This window comes from Pelophylax lessonae, assembly GCF_965119305.1.
Source record: "Pelophylax lessonae genome assembly, chromosome: 9".
NCBI classification, from domain to species: domain Eukaryota; kingdom Metazoa; phylum Chordata; class Amphibia; order Anura; family Ranidae; genus Pelophylax; species Pelophylax lessonae.
In genome coordinates this window covers 82,826,512-82,852,175 of record NC_138776.1, presented here as the reverse complement: position 1 = coordinate 82,852,175, position 25,664 = coordinate 82,826,512, and the positions used below count along the sequence as shown (strand labels likewise).

Below are 25,664 nucleotides of genomic sequence, written 5' to 3'. Positions count from 1 at the left end.
ACTTCTCTATCAAAAAGTGTTTCCCAGTGCTAAACCTTTCATCCAAATTTTAAATGCATTTGTAAATTCCAAAAGCCAATATAAAGGATTAGTACTGGTATAAACAATCACTTGTAGGTTTAACCAATAATTTTTTTGCACAATTTTCCTTTAAGGGGGGTGTGGCAGTGGGTGTGTCCTATGCCTACATACTTTTGCTAATGGGTGTCCCTCATTCCTATCTCGAGACAGTTGGGAGGTATGGCTTTATTTTGATTATTATGTCAAAGTGGTTTAATGACATCCATAGACTTATAAGATAAAAATTGCTACCAACCCTTCTATTTTTGCATGGGCAAATGTCCCACTCACTGGATATTCAAATTAATTAGGATTTTTGCCTGTCCTTCAATAATGCCAATAGTGTTTTATATGACAGGTTCCCTTTGAAGTACATGTACTGTAAATTCTAACATAATAACATTTTTGTCACCCTTTGTTGAGTCTCATTGATGCGTATCTCCTGCAGCCTTTTTACCACCCTTCCTTGTTTAAATACATGCACTCCAGTGATTACTGTATGAAATTTACCATGATGGGCTTCCTGATGGTGACAACAGTAGAACATTAAAAGGAAAGTAAAAATAATAAAACAATGTGCTAACCAATAAGAGAGTGAATACAAGTGAAAAGACTGTGCAAGAGAACTTAATAGCAGCCAATTTTTGCAGTGTCACCACATACAATAGAATCTAAAAAAAAAAAAAAATATATATATATATATATATATATATATATATATATATATATATATATATATATATATATATAAACAAATCAGTGCTAAAAATACACAGCATATGATATATATCATGAATCAAATGATTCAATTATGTGCATAAAAATCAATTAATAATAAGCAAATCTTAATTATATCATATAGTGTCCATAGTGCACAAGAATCTGTCAAATCCCCAAAAAAAGTTTTTTCCAGTGAAAAAACACTGCAATATAAAAATCAAAATTGCTGGCTTTCTGGGATCTCCCCCCACCTATTCCACGGAAGACACCCACCCATTTATGCCTTGAATTTTCTCACTTTAGATTGGACAGTAGATATTTGTGACTTTTATATACAAACCCAAATCCAAAAAAGTTGGGAAACTGTACAAATTGCGAGTAAAAAAGGAATGGACTAATTTACAAATCTCATAATCTTATATTTTATTTACAATATAATATAGATAACATATAAAATGTTGAAAGTGAGACATTTTGAAATGTCATGCCAATTATTGACTCATTTTGGATTTCATGAGAGCTACACATTCCAAAAATGTTGGGACGGGTAGCAATAAGAGGCCGAAAAAGTTAAATGCACATATAAGGAACAGCTGGAGGACCAATTTGCAACTTATTGGGTCAATTGGCAACATGATTGGGTATAAAAAGAGCCTCTCAGAGTGGCAGTGTCTCTCAGAAGTCAAGATGGGCAGAGGATCACCAATTCCCCCAATGCTGCGGCAAAAAATAGTGGAGCAATATCAGAAAGGAGTTTCTCAGAGAAAATTTTGAAAGAGTTTGGAGTTATCATCATCTACAGTGCACAATATCATCCAAAGATTCAGAGAACCTGGAACAATCTCTGTGCGTAAGGGTCAAGGCTGAAAAACCATATTGGATGCCCGTGATCTTCGGGCCCTTAGATGGCACTGCATCACATACAGGAATGCTACTGTAATGGAAATCACAACATGGGCTCCGGAATACTTCCAGAAAACATTGTCGGTGAATACAATCCACCGCGCCATTCGCCGTTGCTGTCTACAACTCGATAGGCCAAAAAAGAAGCCATATCTAAACATGATCCAGAAGCACAGGCGTTTTCTCTGGGCCAAGGCTCATTTAAAATGGACTGTGGCAAAGTGGAAAACTTTTCTGTGGTCAGATGAATCAAAATTTGAAGTTCTTTGTGGAAAACTGGGACGCCATGTCATCCGGACTAAAGAGGACAAGGACAACCCAAGTTGTTATCAGCGCTCAGTTCAGAAGCCTGCATCTCTGATGGTATGGGGTTGCATGAGTGTGTGTGGCATGGGCAGCTTACACATCTGGAAAGGCACCATCAATGCTGAAAGATATATCCAAGTTCTAGAACAACATATGCTCCCATCCAGAGTCTCTTTCAGGGAAGACCTTGCATTTTCCAACATGACAATGCCAGACCACATACTGCATCAATTACAACATCATGGCTGCGCAGAAGGAGGATCCGGGTACTGAAATGGCCAGCCTGCAGTCCAGATCTTTCACCCATAGAAAACATTTGGCGCATCATAAAGAGGAAAATGCGACAAAGACCTAAGACAGTTGAGCAACTAGAAGCCTGTATTAGACAAGAATGGGACAACATTCCTATTCCTAAACTTCAGAAACTTGTCTCCACAGTCCCCAGACGTTTGCAGACTGTTATAAAAAGAAGAGGGGAGGCCACACAGTGGTATACATGGCTTTGTCCCAACTTTTTTGAGATGTGTTGATGCCATGAAATTTAAAATCAACTTATTTTTCCCTTAAAATTATACATTTTCTCAGTTTAAACATTTGATATGTTATCTATGTTGTATTCTGAATAAAATATTGAAATTTGAAACTTCCACATCATTGCATTCAGTTTTTATTCACAATTTGTACAGTGTCTCAACTTTTTTGGAATCGGGTTTGTACAATTGTATTTTTATATTGCAGTGTTTTTTTCACTGGAAAAACTTTTTTTGGGGATTTGACACATTCTTGTGCACTATGGACATTGTATGATGTAATTAAGATTTACTTATTATTAATTGATTTTTATGAACATAATTGTATTATTTGATGCATGATATATATCATTTGCTGTGTATTTTTAGCGCTGATTTGTTTATATATATATTTTATATATATATTTTTTAGAAACAGTAGAACATGCCTGTGGAATATGCATTAGCAGGGCCGCTGATAAACCAGTACATTTGGGCCTGTTGTACCGGGCCCGGCGTACCCAGCTCTGAAGGGGGGGGGGGGCCCGGGCAGCCTCACAAACAGTCAGTGCAGAAGTTTGAAAAAACAGGCTTTCTAAATTACACCCCCGCTTAGCCGCTACCTCTAGTTTAGGGGGGATTAATATTACTATTTTCTGGGCCCCTCTCTGGTGATCTGTGTTTGTGAGAGTGGAGAGACTGTTTGTTTTCATTTTTGGGCGCATGCGCAGTGCATGCCATGCTCTATATGTCCCGGCTGCTTAAAGTCCCAACTGCTTTCATTTCCTGGCAGACTGATCTTCCTTCACTCAGCTCCCCACTCAGTAGTCGGACTCTCAGGCAGAAAGAGATGGAGAGCGAGAGGCAGGCAGCTGACTGCCTCCTCCGGAATTCATCATGGCTGCTGCAGCACAGGGATGTCGGGGGATGGGTGAAAGATTTACTGCACTGTACATTACTATTGTAGCACTACTCCCTTGGGAGCTGCTGGTTACGGGTTCCCCTGGGTTACCATTAGCAACAGCACGACAGTTCAACATTTTCCAAGTGATTTTGGCTCAGTCAGGAAACAGTCTAGGAGCTTTGGTTTTTGTGTTTTTATTGAGAACTTGGATGGGAGAAGGGAATGAGTTGGATACTCCAACTTAAATGAACTATGCACAATTAGCTAGGACGACTGAATAATGTTGAGTGCGGCAAGGCCGCTGCTTCACCTTGTCAGTAGCAGTGAAGTAGTAAGAAATGAACTGTCTGAGGTAAACAGGAACTGTACTGCAGAACAATCTTCAGGGCCCTTCCTGGCACCCCCTTTGTTCCTATTCTTCAGGGTGAACTACACGGCACCCCCTTTACTGTTACACTTCCTGTGAGAGCTAGCTCCTTGATCCCCCTGACTTCTCTGGAGTGGTTCCCCCTTCCTCGTCAGACCCTTAGGCAAACCTCCTGGTACTCACAGTCACTGTTTTTCCCAAGAGATTCTGCCAGCAACTCCACTGTCAGCACTCTGGATCCTCTGCAGATCAGCTCCACACCCGGTTCACTAGGCCGACCGCCTGAACCACCTTCCTCACACACTGCAGGAGGAGAGACAGCCGTCCTCCTCCTCCTGGTACTCTGCTTCCCGCCAAAGACGCCCTGTCACATGTCCCCTCCATATTTATGGTCAATCCCAGGATGCATTGCAGGAATGCCCTCCCACTGGGACTGCCATAAAACATGATGTGTCACTGGTTAGGTTTCCTCCACTGTACAACAATCTCCCTTATTGGATACAGTGGGGACACTCCCTCAGACCCAGTGAATCACACCTGGAAACATGTGACAGGCAAACTAACAGATCAGGCTCCCCTGATAAGCAGAAGAAGCAAATATATGCTTTTTCCTAGCACCTACTTAGGAGGATACTACACTATAATGTCACTCTGTAGGCTGTAGGGTGCTGATTGGTCATAAGTTAATAAGGTAAGGTCAGCACACTGTGACATAGAACCTGCTGACTGCTGCCTGTGTGTTATCATAATGCTGATAATCGTAACCTGCCGGTGTTGCTGTATGTTATCAAGGCTTCTTTCACAAGGAGCAGAATCCGCTTGTTCAGTGGGGGATCTGTCCGCTGATCCCCCACTGAGCGAAGTGGGAAGATGACAGGTCCGTGTCCACTCAGATTTAATCTAGAGCGGACACAGACACAGCCCAGTATGCTCTAAGGCTGGCTGGTGTAAACAAACTGGCTGTCTGTTTACACCCAACTGTCCTCCAATCTGATTCCATTTAGATTCATCGCTCTATAGTAGTGAATGGAGGGTCAGATCAGCTCCAGACCTGTCGTGTGAACCCAACCCTAACATTTTCCCTTTAACAGCTTGCCGCACGCCCTCAGTACATTTTTTGTAGAAGGGTAGTACAGGCAGGCTGGATGACATACGTGTATGTCATCCAGCCTGTTCCAGGCTAGGGACGCACATGCGTGTGCCTGCTGCTAACCCACTCTGTCAATTGACTACCGCCGGATTTTGTCAGCAGGTCCTGGCCAAAGATTTATGGCCGATACTTGCTGATCAGCTGTAGCCAATCACAGCACAAAGTCCTGTGTTTACAAACACAGGGCTCCGTACACAAAACAGCAATCTGGCTATTTCTTCTTCCTGCAAAGTCAGATTTGTTAGTAAAAGCAGCACATGTTACACACATGACACTTGTTAGGCACACAGTTGACCCCTTCATTGCCCCTTGATGTTAACCCAGCCAGTGCCATTAATATAGTGTACACTATACAGTAACTTAGCTGATCACTGTTTTGGTGTCACTATTGATGTCAGTGTCAGTTAAACCAGCCATAGATGATTACAATCTTGCCCAGGTTAGCAGGGACCGACTAAGGTAGGCTGATTGTACCTAAGTAATATGTCAACTTAGGTACAACCTGCCTGTCCGATTTTTACATGCAATTGTTGTTTCAAGATGGGGTCTTGGGAGGGGTCAGGGGTGGGGCCAGGGTGGGGTTGAGGGTTGAAGGGGGTCCCATCAGGTAGGCTGTACAGAGCCTCATGATTTCTATCAGCAGCCCTGTGCATTGGCACAACTGATTGTAGCCTCCGCTGGAAGAGCGTATGTAGAAAAATAGTCTGCTCCTTAACCAGTTCCTATAGCAAAATGATGGCTGAGTGGGACTTTCGTTAATCTAGGTGGACGTCATATGACATCCTCACAGATCGCTCCTTGAAAGCGGCCGCCTGACTAATCAGTGTACCAACATCGTGTGATCGCTGTGACCAATCACAGCAGGCCACATGACAATTGTAAACAATGGATGCCTTCCTTTCATGCCATTCATTGTATGCAATTGTGTTGCTAGCTGTGATTGGCCAATCATAGCCCATCAGTACCATGTGATTAGCCGTGTCTAATCACAGCCAAGCACAACAAAACACTCTGAATTAATCAGTTTCATTCAGTAAAAATGTGTAAAAAAAATAAATAAAAAATGAATTCACTTTCCCAGAGTAGTACAGTGTTACTATGGTAGCAATGTATTGCTCTGATCACAGTGTTTAATAAAAAAAAAAGAATTGTAATACAAAATTATAATATTTTTATTTTTTTTACATACCGAAGTCAGTCAGTGTCCCCGATCACTGCCACGCCTGTTATATGATAACGCTGTACAGCTTATGTGAAAAAAAAAAAAAAATTATTTAAATTAGTTTTTTTTTAATTTCTTAATTTTCCAAAAAATTGTGACAAAAAAAATACAACTTCAAAGAGTTTGCTATGCCTCTTACTAAATACCTTGGGCTTTCTATGTTCCAAAAAGGGATTATATGGGGGATATTTGTACTGTCCTGGTGCTTGCAGGCCTCAAGAAACGAGATAGGGTGTCATTGATCGATTTTCAGATATATCCCATAGTTTGTGGACTCTTTAATACAGAGTAAATAATATACACCCAAAAAATATAGCAGAATAAATTTTGGCCTAAATTCATGAAGAAAGATTATTCGCAAAATTTTATAACATAAACTAAGAAAACTGTGTTTTTTTATTTTTTTCAAAATTTCCAGTCTTTTTTTCATTTATTTAGCAAAAAGTAAAAAACACAGTGGTGATTCGATAGCACCAGAAGAAAGCGCTATTTGTGTAAAAAAAAAAAAAATTTTAATTTTATATGGGTACAGTGTTGCATGGCCGTGCAATTGTCATTTAAAGTGCGACAGTGCTGAAGGCTGAAAACTGACCTAGGCAGGAAGGGGGTAAAATCTTCCAGGGCTTAAGTGGTTAAAGGGTCACTTGTTACCTGGTAAACACAAATTACCTTAAAGGCTCGTACACACTATAAGAAATTTGGGTAAGAATTTTCATCCAAAGAACTTTCGTACAATTTTCGTATAGTGTGTACACAACTTTCCACCCACTAGGCAGCATGACACTTTCCAACACACCAAGACTGATGAAGGAATATTTAGTTGTGCAACACACCAAATAAATCAATAAACAAAAGGACAATAACCATGAACAACAAATACCAATTTTGTATAACACCACTTGAGGAACAAATGCCTCTGCCTATGAACTCTAACTCTAGGGAGTTTCTAACGAAGGGCTGGTACTGAGAACTAAAGGTCTTTCAGTCTCTCCGAACCCCAACCTGTGGCCAGTGTATTTGTAATCATTGGGGACCAAAGTTCCAGCAGCATTAAAGTGCTCCGATTACCTTTATGAATTGGGCAGTAAGTTGTGGTCAATGGCCCCTCACCTCTCTCTGCCTCTCACTACCAAATGAACTATGATTTCACCTTCTCCCACTCTCTAGCCTCCGGGAACCAGTGATGTTGACTGCAACTCAGGACCTGGCACTGACGAACAATCTCTCACGGAACCAATGATGTCAAGACCTTGCAGTGGACCGGTCAGCTCAGGACAGGACAGCTGAGACCTTTGGGTAGATGAGGCAATAGAGTCTTTTGCTATCTACGACACCCCAGTGAGCACTCCAGCTGGTAGCTCTGCAATACCATACTTGCCAACTTTTTGAGCTGGGAACGAGGAACACCTATTAGCAAACATATATAGGCATAGGGCACACCCCCTGTCATGCCCTCCTAAAAGAGAAATATACAAAAAAATGATTAGTTACACCCCCAAGTGCTTGCTTTTACCACTACTATTCCTTTATACTGGCTTTTGAAATTTACAAATGCAGAAACTTAGAAATTGGATGAAAGGTTTAGTGCTGAGAAACAATTTTTGAAAGATAAAATGTGCATTTTATATTCAAGTACAACTATATAAATCAGACCGAAATGAGGGACAAGTGAGGAGGAAAGAGGGATGGAGGGACTTCTAAGTTCTAAGTCAGGGACAGCCCCTCAAAATCAGGGACAGTTGGTAGCTATGTAATACAGCAGCCCACTCAGATGGCCACTGCCCCCATGAGACCAGGGCTTCTCTCTTCTTTTCCTCTTCTTATCTCTCTCCTGCTGGGATTAGTAGTCCCATCTAGTCCATGGCTTGGTAAAGAGCTGTCTTTGGGGACTACATCCCCCCACAATTCCAGGAGGTTCCCAGTAGTGTTTGAGCTCTCTGAGGCTGGATGGTGGGCAGGGGACTCCTCTGGCTGCAGCACAGCCCAGCAAAGCATCCTGCGTCCTCTGTTTCTCTCTCCTCTCCCCACACAGCAGCTCCTCCGACTCTCTAGTGGCCTTTGAGAGGCAGATAAAGTGTGCAGGTGACAGCAATAACACTGACAGTCTGGTCCATACTGTGGATCAGACTACACAATCATGGAGATACTAAAATAATTTGTAAATATTACTTTATTCTTAGTGTAGCAATATTTCCAGGCCTGTGGCCTGATGTGGGTCTGCCATTGTTACCGGTTACCTCTCCAGCCCATGTGAGCTGCGGCCCTGGGTGTGAGAACTGACACATTGACAACTCCGGCATCTTTGTTTGGTTGTTTTATTGTAGTTTTAGGGGACGGGGAAAGGGAATGAGTGGGATACTCCTTTGGCTCGACTATGTACAATTCCGGGACTTTATAGCTAAAATTAGCGCTGTCTTGACGCCAGCCAACGCTAACCAACGCTTACTGGAGCTTTGAACACACTGTATCTCTGAAAGCTGTGCTGGAACTCCGACTTAAGTCCAAAAGATCCAGGACTGTAGAACATTGAACGTCTGACACTGCTTGCACTGCAAAGTCACTGACTGCTCCCTCCAGCCTATCCCTGGCTTGAGGTAGCTTGCTGTAGATTCCTGTATGGCTGCAACTCCTAACTGATACACTACACACTGTGCTCTGACTCTTCAGGGCCCAAACTACAGGTTCCCCTATATCACTTCAGGGTCCTCTGACCAGGCACCCCTTTACTGCTAGCTGATACTTGGATCCTAGAACCTTCTCCGGAGTGGTCCCCACTGACTCTAGGCAGACCCCCAGGGGCAATCCTCAGTACTCACAACCTATGTAGGCTTTCCTGGGTCTGGACCCCTCTCGCTCTCCGTTGGTTCTCGGGACACCGGATCCCTCTCAGCTCAACTCAGCAATCTCTGAATTCTCAGGCAGCACCCGACACATCCGCTTCCTCTGACAGGAGGAGAGACAGCCATACTCTCCCTCCTGGGACTCTGCTTCCCACCAAAGACCATGAGTCACGCACGCCCCTCAGACTTATACCCACTCCCAGAATCCTTTGCAGCAGAATCTGCCTTCTGGGGTAGTTACAAGCCTGAATGTGCCCCTGATTGGGTTTCCTCCACTGCCCTATAAGAAGCCTTTCACAGAGCCAGTGGGGAGACTCCCCTCTCAGCAGACACACCTGGAAGCCAGGACACTCGAACCAAAAAGCAATCATGGCCCTGCTGTTAGGCAGACAAAGCCCACTATGCATTTACCTAGCACCTACCTGTAGGGTGCTACACCAGCAAGCAAGCAATGAAAAGTCATAGTTATGATTGTCCTATAAATATAAAATATGATCTAAACTGAGTTCAACTGCTCTTCTCACCTCATGTCTAATGTTGATTGGATAGAAACCATAAAAATTAGCTCAGAGTTAAAGTGTTACTAAATACAGGACCCTGCATTCACTATATCTGGTCTCCCATAGTACATGGAAATGCAATAGCTTTAGTAACTATAAACCGCTAAATCCCTTTTTTTCATCAGCAGTTAGAGCAGTCTTGTGACTTCTATCAGTGTCTGGTTAAAGCTTGTAGGAGGAGTTTTCATTCTCTAATGACTTTGCAATGAGGCTGCAGGACCCATGACTCTCTGTCTGGACAGTGCTGATTGGCCCTGTGCAGATCACATGCACTCTTCCAACAGAACAAAACTCTCTAGCAATACACACCAAACTGAGCATGTGCAGCTTGTCCCCTAGACTGTTTTATCAGGAGATGAATTAGGGATTGTGAAAGAAGGGGAGGAACAGAGAAGACAGGGTCAAAAAGCCTTTTTACACAATGCGGAGGATTAACCCCTTAGGTTCCACTATGAGTATAACAAGCATGCTTTACTGCATATACAGACTGATTTTACTGTTGTGGGTTTAGTAACATTTTAAAGTGTTGGCTCACCTTTACATAAAAAATGTAAAGGTGAACTAACACTGTGCACTCTCCTCAGACTCACCCCAGGCCCCCAACCCTGATCCCAGCTGATCACCTGATTCTGAGCTGGTCTTCTTTCCTCTTCTTTGTGCAGGGGGGGGGGGGGGGGTTGGTACCCAGTTTTGACAGGTACCCGCGCCCCACTTTAGCTGTAATCACCTAGCCAATCCCAGCAGAAGTTGGACCCCCTCCATTCCCGCAATCTCCTGGGCAAGTCAAAGGTTCCAGAAGGATGTGGGACCATTCAGAGCGCTGCAATGCTCATGTATGCGCAGTAGGGAGCCAGCTGTGGCTTCCTATACTCAATATGGTGGTGCTATGGTGCTAGGGACCCGAAGACCAGTGAAGAACCAGCCCGGGTAAGGACAGTACTGGAACCCTGGACAAGTAAGTGATCCCTGAACAGTATTTGAAGCTGCTGAATTTACATTTTTTAAAAAGTGACTGAATAACATCTTTAATGCATTTATTAACATTTTAAAACCCAATTGATGGGTCAGCCTAAAACAGCTAAATACATTTTAGGTGGATCAAAACAAATAGTTGTCTAAGTCTTAAAGTGATCCAAAAGTTTAATTCTTTTTTTTATTAAAATAACAAACATGTTATACTTACCTCCTCTGTGTAGTTGGTTTTGCACAGAGCAGCCCAGATCTTCCTCTTCTTAGGTCCCTTGCTGGAGCTCCTAGCCCCTCCCTCCTGTTAAGTGCCCCCATAGCAAGCAGCTTGCTTTGGGGGCACCCGAGCAGAGCTGTATCTCCGTGTATCCATTCAAACACGGAGCTGCCATTCGGTCCCACCCCCTTTCTCTCCATATTGGCTAACTGAGTTTGATTTACAGCAATGGCAGCACTGCTGTGTCTCGGTAGAGAGAGTCCCGGACAGCTGAGGCACACGTGGACATCACTTGATAGAGAGGGGGCGCGAGAAAGTATTAGGGGGGCTGAGGGGGGCTGCTGCATACAGAAGGTTTTTTTTTTAATCTTAAAGCAGTGTTCCACCCGAAAGTGGAACTTCCGCTTTAGGGACTCCTGACCCCCTGACATGCCACATTTGGCATGTAATTTTTTTTTGGGGGGGGGGGGTGGATACCTAGTTTTGACAGGTACCCAGCTCCCACTTCTGTTCGGGTCACCTAGGCAGATTGAACGGAAGTTTTCCTCTCCCCCTCCCTCCCTGCAATCTTCTAGGACACGTCACAGGTCCCAGAAGATTGCTCGGCCATTCAGGACGCGCATCGCGACTCGCGCATGCGCAGTGCGCACCCGGCTGTGAAGCCACGAGCTGTCATAGCCGGGTGCCCACATGAGTAATGCCGACGCCGGGGAGAAGAGAGGGAGAGAACCGAAGCTTCAGACGGCCGCATCGCTGGATCCTGGGACAGGTGAATGTGTGTTTATTAAATGTCAGCAGCTACACTTTTTGTAGCTGCTGACTTTTCATAAACACAGAAACCTCTGGAACTCCGCTTTAGTGCAAAGAATGCATTAAGATAAAGAAAAACCTTCTGACTTTATAACCCCTTTAACCTCCCTGGCGGTATGATTCTTTTGGATTTTAGGTGCTGAAAGCGGTACCATTATTTTGCATGTAATTCTTGTGAATGAGCAGCCCAAACTGTATACATTATATATATATATATATATATATATATATATATATATATATATATATATATATATACTGTACGTATATATATATATGTATATACGTGTGTGTGTGTATATATATATATATATATATATATATATATATATATATATATATATATATACACATAAAAAGTACAGTAAAACTGCAGGAAAGGGCATTGGGGGGCAAACTAATGTGATTTTTTTTTTATTTTGAACTGTATCAGTGTGTTTGGTGCGTTTTTACATTTGAATTTGCCGCCGGTTCCACCCCCCTGCGAACGTCACGTCACAGAAGACGGATGCCGGGGCATGGAGACAATCGGGAGGAAGATCCGCTGCGAGACACATCGCTGGATCCCGGTGACAAGGTAAGTAACCTCTCTTACAGGATCCAGCGATGCTTCTGGCGGTACCCCGAGTGTGGCTCGGGGTTACCGCTTTCGGCTCTGAAATTTAACCCCGAGCCACGCTCGGGAATACCGCTAAGAAGGTTAAAGTGGAGTTCCACCCATTTTAATAAGTTTAGATGTATGTAATCCCCTTTAAAAATACTTTTACCAATGGAAACAATTTTTTATTTTTTTTTTGCAAGGAAATACCTTTCTTTCTTCTTTTTTCATGCACACTTCCGGGTCCGGCCTATAGGCGATTACGTCACTCGGCGATTCACAAGGGCTGCCGAGTGACTGTCAGCAGTTCTCTGCTCTGCCCCCTCCTGGCTCACTGGAGCGCTGGGCTGTGGAGGGAGCAGGAGCGGGCGGCTCTCAATGGCTTGCTGAGAGGCTGAGCCTGGTGTCGGTCCAGGCTCCTGGCAGATCCCGACTCTGTGGTCATGATGATGCATTGTCTGGACAGATATCTGTGACGTCAGCAGGAAGCGGACTTCAGCCCTCTCTCTGCTGAAAACGGGTTACAGGAGTGCAGAACGAACTGCACTCCTGTGATCCATAAGAGATGTACAGCCAAACAAGCTTTGGCTGTACATCTCTTTTGATGCAACGCACCAGAACCCAACTATAATAGTTTAGCTTTAACCACTTCTGGACCGGAAGATTATCCCCCTTAATGACCAGGCCATTTTTTGCGATACGGCACTGCGCTACTTTAACTGACAATTGCGCAGTCGTGCGATGCTGTTTTTTTCCCACAATAAGAGCTTTCTTTTGGTGGTATTTGATCACCTCTGCAATTTTTTTTTTTTTTCGCTATAAACAAAAAAAGAGCACAAATTCTGAAAAAAAAAAAAAAAAACAATATTTTTTACTTTCTGCTATATAACATTCCCAAAAAAAAAGATTTTAAAATCTAATTTTTCTTCATTTTAGGCCATTTTGTATTCTGCTGCATATTTTTGTTATCCATACATGTTTAAAGTTATCGCGTCTACAAACTAGGGGAAAGATGTATGTCAGTTTTATCTATTTTTTTTTTTTTTACTAGTAAAGGCGGCGATCAGCAATTTTTAGCGGGACTGCGACATTGCAGTGGACAGATCGGACACCTAACTTACATTTTTTACACTTTTGGGGGGACCAGTGACATTACTACAGTAATCAGTGCTAAATATATGCACTGTTACTGTACTAATGACACTGGCAGGGAAGAGGTTAACGCCGATCAAAGGCTTAAATGTGTCCCTAGGGGGTGCTTTCTAACTGTGTGTGGGGGGGTGGGCTTGCTGCATGAACACAGAGACCTGTGTTCCTAAATAGAATGAACACAGGATCCCTGTATTCATAACTGACAGAACAGCAGTCTGCTGTGTTTACAACGGCAGACCGCCGTTCTGTCTCCATGGGGAGCGATTGCAGGTGCCCAGCAGCAATTGCAGGCGCCGGACCCGCTAATTGGCTCCCCCTGTGGCCAATGGGCGCGCGCACGCCGATGGAGCGGTCCCGCAAAGTCGACATGCCGCAGTGAAACTACGGCCGCTGGTCGGCAAGCGGTTAATATCATTAGAAAGTATTTTTCCATTTTAATCTGCAGGAAGCTGTGATTTGTTGTAACTCGAAAAATTCTAACTATTCTTTCTCACAGCCACGGACTCTGTTTTACTGGGATGAAGGGAGTGAAGGGCTCTTCCTAAATCTCAATGCCTTTGTAACTGCCTCACTTGCTCTTCCAGAAGCCCTGGAATCAAATAACAATCACCCTAGTACAAGAAATAAGGTATTCTTGGCAGTATTCTTAAAGTGGAATGAAACCCTCCTTTTCTGTACAGGCAGGGATGCTGCCATCTTAGCATCTCCCATCAATCCATATCCAGCACCCATCTCCCATCAATTCATATCCAGCATCCATCTCCCATCAATCCATATCCAGCACCCATCTCCCATCAATTCATATCCAGCATCCATCTCCCATCAATCCATATCCAGCACCCATCTCTCATCAGCCCATATCCAGCACCCATCCCCCATCAATCCATATCCAGCACCCATCTCCCATCAATCCATATCCAGCACCAATCTCCCATCAATCCATATCCAGCACCCATCTCCCATCAATCCATATCCAGCACCCATCTCTCATCAGCCCATATCCAGCACCCATCTCCCATCAATCCATATCCAGCACCCATCTCCCATCAATCCATATCCAGCACCCATCTCTCATCAGCCCATATCCAGCACCAATCTCCCATCAATCCATATCCAGCACCCATCTCCCATCAATCCATATCCAGCACCCATCTCTCATCAATCCATATTCAGCACCCATCTCCCATCAATCCATATCCAGCACCCATCTCCCATCAATCCATATCCAGCACCCATCTCCCATCAATCCATATCCAGCACCCATCTCTCATCAGCCCATATCCAGCACCCATCGACCATCAATCCATATCCAGCACCCATCTCCCATCAATCCATATCCAGCACCCATCTCCCATCAATCCATATCTAGCACCCATGTCTCATCTGCCCATATCCAGCACCCATCTCCCATCAATCCATATCCAGCACCCATCTCCCATCAATCCATATACAGCACCCATCTCTCATCAGCCCATATCCAGCACCCATCTCCCATCAATCCATATCCAGCACCCATCTCCCATCAATCCATATCCAGCACCAATCTCCCATCAATCCATATCCAGCACCCATCTCTCATCAGCCCATATCCAGCACCCATCTCCCATCAATCCATATCCAGCACCCATCTCTCATCAATCCATATTCAGCACCCATCTCCCATCAATCCATATCCAGCACCCATCTCTCATCAGCCCATATCCAGCACCCATCGACCATCAATCCATATCCAGCACCCATCTCCCATCAATCCATATCCAGCACCCATCTCCCATCAATCCATATCTAGCACCCATCTCTCATCAGCCCATATCCAGCACCCATCTCCCATCAATCCATATCCAGCACCCATCTCTCATCAATCCATATTCAGCACCCATCTCCCATCAATCCATATCCAGCACCCATCTCTCATCAGCCCATATCCAGCACCCATCGACCATCAATCCATATCCAGCACCCATCTCCCATCAATCCATATCCAGCACCCATCTCCCATCAATCCATATCTAGCACCCATCTCTCATCAGCCCATATCCAGCACCCATCTCCCATCAATCCATATCCAGCACACATCTACCATCAATCCATATCCAGCACCCATCTCCCATCAATCCATATCCAGCACCCATCTCTCATCAGCCCATATCCAGCACCCATCTCCCATCAATCCATATCCAGCACCCATCTCCCATCAATCCATATCCAGCACCCATCTCCCATCAATCCATATCCAGCACCCATCTCTCATCAGCCCATATCCAGCACCCATCTCCCATCAATCCATATCGAGCACCCATCTCCCATCAATCCATATCCACTCCCATCAATCCATATCCAGCAACCATCTCCCATCAATCCATATCCAGCACCCATCTCCAGCACCCATCAATCCATATCCAGCACCCATCTCCCATCAATCCATATCCAGCACCCATCTCCCATCAATCCATATCCAGCACCCATCTCCCATCAATCCATATCCAGCACCCATCTCTCATCAGCCCATATCCAGCACCCATCCCCCATCAATCCATATCCAGCACCCATCTCCCATCAATCCATATCCAGCACCAATCTCCCATCAATCCATATCCAGCACCCATCTCCCATCAATCCATATCCAGCACCCATCTCTCATCAGCCCATATCCAGCACCAATCTCCCATCAATCCATATCCAGCACCCATCTCCCATCAATCCATATCCAGCACCCATCTCTCATCAATCCATATTCAGCACCCATCTCCCATCAATCCATATCCAGCACCCATCTCCCATCAATCCATATCCAGCACCCATCTCTCATCAGCTCATATCCAGCACCCATCGACCATCAATCCATATCCAGCACCCATCTCCCATCAATCCATATCCAGCACCCATCTCTCATCAGCCCATATCCAGCACCCATCGACCATCAATCCATATTCAGCACCCATCTCCCATCAATCCATATCCAGCACCCATCTCCCATCAATCCATATCCAGCACCCATCTCCCATCAATCCATATCCAGCACCCATCTCTCATCAGCCCATATCCAGCACCCATCGACCATCAATCCACATCCAGCACCCATCTCCCATCAATCCATATCCAGCACCCATCTCCCATCAATCCATATCTAGCACCCATCTCTCATCAGCCCATATCCAGCACCCATCTCCCATCAATCCATATCCAGCACCCATCTCCCATCAATCCATATACAGCACCCATCTCCCATCAATCCATATCCAGCACCCATCTCTCATCAGCCCATATCCAGCACCCATCTCCCATCAATCCATATCCAGCACCCATCTCCCATCAATCCATATCCAGCACCAATCTCCCATCAATCCATATCCAGCACCCATCTCTCATCAGCCCATATCCAGCACCCATCTCCCATCAATCCATATCCAGCACCCATCTCTCATCAATCCATATTCAGCACCCATCTCCCATCAATCCATATCCAGCACCCATCTCTCATCAGCCCATATCCAGCACCCATCGACCATCAATCCATATCCAGCACCCATCTCCCATCAATCCATATCCAGCACCCATCTCCCATCAATCCATATCTAGCACCCATCTCTCATCAGCCCATATCCAGCACCCATCTCCCATCAATCCATATCCAGCACACATCTACCATCAATCCATATCCAGCACCCATCTCCCATCAATCCATATCCAGCACCCATCTCTCATCAGCCCATATCCAGCACCCATCTCCCATCAATCCATATCCAGCACCCATCTCCCATCAATCCATATCCAGCACCCATCTCCCATCAATCCATATCCAGCACCCATCTCTCATCAGCCCATATCCAGCACCCATCTCCCATCAATCCATATCGAGCACCCATCTCCCATCAATCCATATCCACTCCCATCAATCCATATCCAGCAACCATCTCCCATCAATCCATATCCAGCACCCATCTCCAGCACCCATCAATCCATATCCAGCACCCATCTCCCATCAATCCATATCCAGCACCCATCTCCCATCAATCCATATCCAGCACCCATCTCCCATCAATCCATATACAGCACCCATCTCCCATCAATCCATATCCAGCACCCATCTCTCATCAGCCCATATCCAGCACCCATCTCCCATCAATCCATATCCAGCACCCATCTCCCATCAATCCATATCCAGCACCAATCTCCCATCAATCCATATCCAGCACCCATCTCTCATCAGCCCATATCCAGCACCCATCTCCCATCAATCCATATCCAGCACCCATCTCTCATCAATCCATATTCAGCACCCATCTCCCATCAATCCATATCCAGCACCCATCTCTCATCAGCCCATATCCAGCACCCATCGACCATCAATCCATATCCAGCACCCATCTCCCATCAATCCATATCCAGCACCCATCTCCCATCAATCCATATCTAGCACCCATCTCTCATCAGCCCATATCCAGCACCCATCTCCCATCAATCCATATCCAGCACACATCTACCATCAATCCATATCCAGCACCCATCTCCCATCAATCCATATCCAGCACCCATCTCTCATCAGCCCATATCCAGCACCCATCTCCCATCAATCCATATCCAGCACCCATCTCCCATCAATCCATATCCAGCACCCATCTCCCATCAATCCATATCCAGCACCCATCTCTCATCAGCCCATATCCAGCACCCATCTCCCATCAATCCATATCGAGCACCCATCTCCCATCAATCCATATCCACTCCCATCAATCCATATCCAGCAACCATCTCCCATCAATCCATATCCAGCACCCATCTCCAGCACCCATCAATCCATATCCAGCACCCATCTCCCATCAATCCATATCCAGCACCCATCTCCCATCAATCCATATCCAGCACCCATCTCCCATCAATCCATATCCAGCACCCATCTCCCATCAATCCATATCCAGCACCCATCTCTCATCAGCCCATATCCAGCACCCATCCCCCATCAATCCATATCCAGCACCCATCTCCCATCAATCCATATCCAGCACCAATCTCCCATAAATCCATATCCAGCACCCATCTCCCATCAATCCATATCCAGCACCCATCTCTCATCAGCCCATATCCAGCACCAATCTCCCATCAATCCATATCCAGCACCCATCTCCCATCAATCCATATCCAGCACCCATCTCTCATCAATCCATATTCAGCACCCATCTCCCATCAATCCATATCCAGCACCCATCTCCCATCAATCCATATCCAGCACCCATCTCTCATCAGCCCATATCCAGCACCCATCGACCATCAATCCATATCCAGCACCCATCTCCCATCAATCCATATCCAGCACCCATCTCCCATCAATCCATATCTAGCACCCATCTCTCATCAGCCCATATCCAGCACCCATCTCCCATCAATCCATATCCAGCACCCATCTCCCATCAATCCATATCCAGCACCCATCTCCCATCAATCCATATCCAGCACCCATCTCCCATCAATCCATATCCAGCACCCATCTCTCATCAGCCCATATCCAGCACCCATCTCCCATCAATCCATATCCAGCAACCATCTCCCATCAATCCATATCCAGCACCAATCTCCCATCAATCCATATCCAGCACCCATCTCTCATCAGCCCATATCCAGCACCCATCTCCCATCAATCCATATCCAGCACCAATCTCCCATCAATCCATATCCAGCACCCATCTCCCATCAATCCATATCCAGCACCAATCTCCCATCAATCCATATCCAGCACCCATCTCTCATCAGCCCATATCCAGCAACCATCTCCCATCAATCCATATCCAGCACCAATCTCCCATCAATCCATATCCAGCACCCATCTCTCATCAGCCCATATCCAGCACCCATCTCCCATCAATCCATATCCAGCACCCATCTCACATCAATCCATATTCAGCACCCATCTCCCATCAATCCATATCCAGCACCCATCTCTCATCAGCCCATATCCAGCACCCATCTCCCATCAATCCATATCCAGCACCAATCTCCCATCAATCCATATCCAGCACCCATCTCCCATCAATCCATATCTAGCACCCATCTCTCATCAGCCCATATCCAGCACCCATCTCCCATCAATCCATATCCAGCACACATCTACCATCAATCCATATCCAGCACACATCTACCATCAATCCATATCCAGCACCCATCTCCCATCAATCCATATCCAGCACCCATCTCTCATCAGCCCATATCCAGCACCCATCTCCCATCAATCCATATCCAGCACCCATCTCCCATCAATCCATATCCAGCACCCATCTCCCATCAATCCATATCCAGCACCCATCTCTCATCAGCCCATATCCAGCACCCATCTCCCATCAATCCATATCGAGCACCCATCTCCCATCAATCCATATCCACTCCCATCAATCCATATCCAGCACCCATCTCCCATCAATCCATATCCAGCACCCATCTCCAGCACCCATCGCCCATCAATCCATATCCAGCACCCATCTCCCATCAATCCATATCCAGCACCCATCTCCCATCAATCCATATCCAGCACCAATCTCCCATCAATCCATATCCAGCACGCATCTCCCATCAATCCATATCTAGCACCCATCTCTCATCAGCCCATATCCATAGCCCAATCCATATCCAGCACCCATCTCTCATCAGCCCATATCCAGCACCCATCTCCCATCAATCCATATCCAGCACCCATCTCCCATCAATCCATATCCAGCACCCATCTTCAATGGAAAACCAGTGTCTAGGACCTGGTCAGTCAAGGATTAATGTTCTAACACATGAATATCTTTTCATATATATTTACAGTTTTTAAATGTACTATATATCTCAATAACATCTAGAAAAAAAAAGAAGTATGGTCATGTGGCTCTATCCAGATGTTAAGATTTGAACCATTGTTTTCCGTACACCGCACTGCATCATCTGAGTGGTTTTTAAAAAAACAGACACCACAAGATACTTTTTTGCATGCTTTGTCACTGTTGGTTTGGTTCCTTTTTATGCCTAGAACAATCTTTTGCTTTCAGGCCTTCCAAAATTTCTAGTCCAATGAACAGGGCGTGCTTTGCTATGGTAGCAGTATGTAGAATAACATCTGCACAAAATCCAGAAGGGTTTGTGCAAACAGCTGTGGCTGGATAGCACGTGGACAGACCATGTCCACCATTGCCTGTGGACAAAGATGCTGCTGGCCCCCTCAAAGTGGCATGGGGACATTTGCCTCTCTTTGTTGGCCTCCCAGACATGATGAGGGAGCTTATTACACACATTTTATAGATGATAGGAAATGGGTGAATCGAAGCACTTTATTGAATGAAATGTGGCGTTTGGTGCACTATAAATTGAGGACTGACGCTGACACAAGTTAAATAAACTATGAAAAAAAAATAATAAAAAAAAAGGGGGAACAGTAGCGTTGCAGTAAAACAAACTGTAGCGAAGAATTTAAAAAAAAAGGGGACAGGGGAACAAAAAATAAATAAAAAGGACACAGCGACAAAAAATATATAAATAAAGTGTGTGTATATAGCACTGTATACAGCACTAAATGGAATGCTGTTAAACACTGACACTACACTATACTCACACTACACTATAATCACACTACACTGATACTACTTTAACACTACACTGACACTACACTATACTCGCACTACACTATAATCACACTACACTGACACTACACTATACTCACACTACACTATAATCACACTACACTGATACTACTTTAACATTACACTGACACTACACTATACTCACACTACATTATAATCACACTACACTGATACTACTTTAACACTACACTGACACTACACCAATACATAATACATTTTTTCAACTATATTTTTTCAATTGTATTATGTATTGGTGTGGTGGACACTTTTATAACTAATTTATATGTGCACATAAAGCAGAATATTTATATAATTTATATACCACCCTCCTGATATACTATAGTCCATTTGCTTTAATACCCATTATCTATTTGGCAGCGCCATATTCCCTACCCGTATTCATTAATACTCTAACACTACACATCATTTTACACTCAGTCACAATAACACTAACTAAAACATTTTTTTTTTTAATTTTGGATAGAGTGGAAAGGTTTAGAACACTTATTAAGGTTTACATTGCTTGCATGAAGCAATATTCACCATTAGCTGTGAACTCTGCAGTTGTGGCAGTAATGGTCTGGTGCTGGATGGATTTGTTTATAAAGTTTTTATTGCTGTCTCTGTTAGGGAGATTCACCCCTCTATTTGTCCGATGTTCCGTGAGAATTACCTACCCGTGAGAAAAACCTACCCTCGTCACTTCCGGTTCACGGCAGTGTGTGTAACGCGAGCGGTTACATTAAAACAGCTTTGCTGCAACATGAGTCATCTCCACTCCTATCCCTGTCACTTCCCTGATCTGGGCTAGTAAATATAAAAGTGGCGGCGGGTGTATGAAAAGATAAGTCACGGAGCCTAGAGCCGCTTTTATATTTACTAGCCAAGATCAGGGTAGTGGCAGGGACAGGAGCGGAGATGACTCGTATTGCAGCCCAGCTGTTTTAATGTAACCGCTGCGTGGGTAGGTTTTTTTCACGGACACCGTGATCATTTCATACTAGTGCGCATGCGCACTAGTCTGATCCTCAGCTGCTCCATTACGTATCTGGGGCTGTGAGCATGTGCACTGCTGCGCTGCTCAGCTGTTCCTGGCAGGAAGTGACGAGGGTAGGTTTTTTTCACGAGGTAGGTAATTATCACGGAATTATCCATGAGAGTAGTTCTGATGAAAACTATCCAGGAGGGGATTTCCCTTACTTTGGAGACAACCTTCTTTTTGTATGAACAGGAAGTGAGGATAAATCTCCCCAATTGGCCATTAATGGCAAAAAAAAAATGCTCAATCCAAAATATAAATGGTTTTGCTTTAGTTCTTCTTAAAGGGAACATATAAACTTCCAAAAACTGTTTTCTAGATATTGCTTACTCTTAATTTTATTAAAGATTGTAAAAGGTTATAACAAGTCTTGAAAATTTAAGAACTTTTATACAACCTCAAAATTCATTAAGCTAATGGAGGTGGATAGTCATGACTTTAGTAGAACATGCATATAAGTATGTCTTTTTAAATTAGAAAGGCATTGTCACTTTGTCAGTATCTCCTGACAGTCCACCCCCTGCAGTAAGATATGCAGCAAAAATGCAGAAAAGGATCTGACAGAGTGGAAGATGTCAAATGAGCATAGATGAGTGAGTATACATTTCTGCAGAAGAGAGCTATCAGGTGACACTGGGGTTAATATACTAAAAGTAAATACAGTATACTGTTTACTTTGCAAGGAAAGTTTCTCCAGAGCTTAGTGAATGTGGTTAATCTCTGCTGACTTCTATCATCCAGTCAGGTGGGAGCAAAAATTGTGTTTTTTATTTTCTTTGCACATGATTAGGTATAATTTACAAAGTGAAATTTCTACACATTCACACATTAAGCTCTGGGGAAAATTCTCTTGCAAAGTGAAACTTCTTTGCAAAGTGAACAATCTAATTGCCTTTGGTAAATCAACCCAACTGTCACTTTGCATTAAACCCCATTCAGATGGATAATGTCGATACTGTGGGTTTGATTTACTAAAGGCAAATAGGCTGTGAACTTTTCAAAGTGCAGTTGCACTCTGCAAGAGCAGTTGCTGCAGAGCTTAGCAAATGAGCAGAAGCTCTGCTGACTTCCACCCTCCACTTATGTGCAAGCAAAAATGCTGTATTTGTTTTTCCTTGCATGTGATTGGGTAGTCTTTGCAAAGTAAAGCATTAACTCATTTATTAACCACTTGCCGACCGCCGCAAGTACATATACTGCGGCGGTCAGCCCCTCCTGGGCAAAGCAATGTACCAGTACGTCGCTTGCCCACGAGCCTCTAGAGGGCGAGCGCGCACTGCCGGAGGCCTGCTTCCGCCCCCGCTTGTTCCCTGACTTCCCCCGCGCGAGTGACCGGCGGCTCCGATGTCCGCCAGCCACTCGCGATCTCTCGCTGGAGAGGGAGAAAGGCAGGCGGCTAAAGTAAACAAAGCTGCTGTCATTCTCCCTGCTGTAACTGCAGAGACTACACGATCCTGCTATGTAGGATCGTATGTCTCTGTGGTTACATCACAAGCCACGCCCCTTGACAGTTAGAATCACGCCCCTAGGGACACATTTAACCCCTTGATCACTAATAAAGTTAACCCCTTCCCTGCCAGTGTCATTTTTACAGTAACAGTGCATATTTATAGCACTGATTACTGTAGTAATGTCACTGGTACCCCCAAAAGTGTCAAAAATGTCAGTCAGGGGTCCAATCTGTCCGCCACAATGTCGCAGTCCCGCAAAAAAAATACCACCAAAAGAAAGCTCTGTTTGAGGGAAAAAAAGGACGTCAATTTCATTTGGGTACAGCGTTGCACGCCCGCGCAATTGTCCATTAAAGTCACGCAGTGGCGAATCGCAAAATAGGCCCTGGTCTTTGAGCAGCAAAATCCTCCGGGGCTTAAGTGGTTAAAGCAGAGTTCCGGCCTCAAATAACCTTTTTAACTAAAACTACCCCTATAATACTAATCCATCGCCCTTTACAGAACCGCGATTCTCATACTTACAAGGTGTACAGTATTGGATTTTAGTCAAAATCTTACTTTTAAAAACGCTGTCTGGGCACGGCCATCTTGGATGTGGGCATCTGAAGCCGCAGTGTAATCTGCTGTGTCCTTCTTCCTGATTCCAGGGAGTGTTCTGGGAGTTCTTCCTGATTCCAGCCTCCTGGGAGTGATGACAAACAGCTCCCAGGATGCAATGCAAAGGCGGAAGTGATGTCGGCAGCCGTGGCCACAGAGGGGGGAGAAGGAGGAAGTACAATCAAAAATGCCCTGAAAATAAGGTAAGGAACCCCCAAATAAATTGAAAATGCCCAATTGTCGATCAGCATAGCGAGCACTCCAGGAATCACTAAAGTTGCAAAATAGGCCGGAACTCCGCTTTAGCACTCTGCAAGTGCAGTTGCTCCAGAGCTTAAAGCAGAGTTCCGGCCTATTTTGCAATAGGCCGGAACTCCGCTTTAAGCTCTGGAGCAACTGCACTTGCAGAATGCTAAAGCGGAGTTCCGGCCTCAAATACCTTTTTTAACAAAAAATACCCCTATAATACTAATCCATCGCCCTTTACAGAACCGCTGTTCTCATACTTACAAGGTGTACAGTATTTGATTTTAGTCAAAATCGTACTTTTAAAAACACTGTCTGGGCGCGCGTGGCCATCTTGAATGTGGGCATCTGAAGGCGCAGTGTAATCTGCTGTGTCCTTCTTCCTGATTCCAGGGAGTGTTCTGGGAGTTCTTCCTGATTCCAGCCTCCTGGGAGTGATGACAAACAGCTCCCAGGATGCAATGCAAAGGCGGAAGTAATGTCGGTGGCCGTGGCCACAGAGGGTGGAGAAGGAGAAAGTAAGATCAAAAATGCCCTAAAAATAAGGTAAGGGACCCCCAATAAAATTGAAAATGCCCAATTGTTGATCAGCATAGCGAACACTCCAGGAATCACTAAAGTTGGAAAATAGGCCAGAACTCCGCTTTAAGCTCTGGAGCAACTGCACTTGCAGAGTGCACAGTCTACATGCCTTTAGTAAATCAACCCCTGTAAGTATTTTTTAAAAAAAGAGGAAACCATCAAAAGAGTACTGGATGTGGATTAGTGAGTCTATTGTGGGACAGTGCCAGAGATGGATTGAGTATTGCAACTGAAGCTTCTGTTTTTTTGTTTAATTCTGAGGAAATTATTTATTCATTTTTTAAAAAAATCTAAACTGAACTTGGGATTTTAAATGGCTTTAAGATTTTTATTGTTGTCTTTATCCCTGTTGGAGGAGATCCATTCTCACTATTTGTTCTAAAGACATTAGGACACCTGGATTCGATTGCCAGTTGAAATAGGATGGGAACTAAAAACTATCAAAGGTAGGGTGTCTCCTTATTTTGGGGGATTTCCACTTACTTACTGTTGTGTCTCTGCAGACTGGACGTACAGGGCTATCTCTCTGCTGGGGAAATAGCATCAAATAGCTGACAGAGCTTCTCACCCATCTCCACTGTATCCAAAACTGAAAAGTAAACTTCACAATCAAAGTAAACTTCCCTTCAAAATACAGTTACTAAAGCAGTTAGAGGAGAATGGTTTATTTAAGTTGACTAGAACCAAGTCAGATTGCCAGTTCCATCAAGGATTCCTGATAACTTCCTTTACTAATGGGCCATACACACTATAAGATTTTCTGAAGACTTTTTCCTTTGGACTTACCAAAACCATATAATATGAAGTCAAATCTAAACACTTTCAATTTGTATGCAATCTGGCAGGCCCTTGCACTAC

At 44.4% G+C, this 25,664-nt stretch overlaps 1 protein-coding gene across 1 annotated transcript in view; it reads right to left on the bottom strand.

Moving 5' to 3' along the window:
* Window positions 1-9,510, bottom strand: part of A2M (alpha-2-macroglobulin) — a gene marked incomplete at its 5' end in the record, with an annotated part of 182,584 nt that extends 173,074 nt beyond the window's left edge. Inside the window, one exon of the mRNA XM_082267710.1 lies at window positions 9,506-9,510. Within this exon, the coding sequence (XP_082123836.1) occupies window positions 9,506-9,510 (5 nt within the window). The remainder of the gene's footprint in view (window positions 1-9,505) is intronic.
* Between the last annotated feature and the right edge of the window lie 16,154 nt (window positions 9,511-25,664).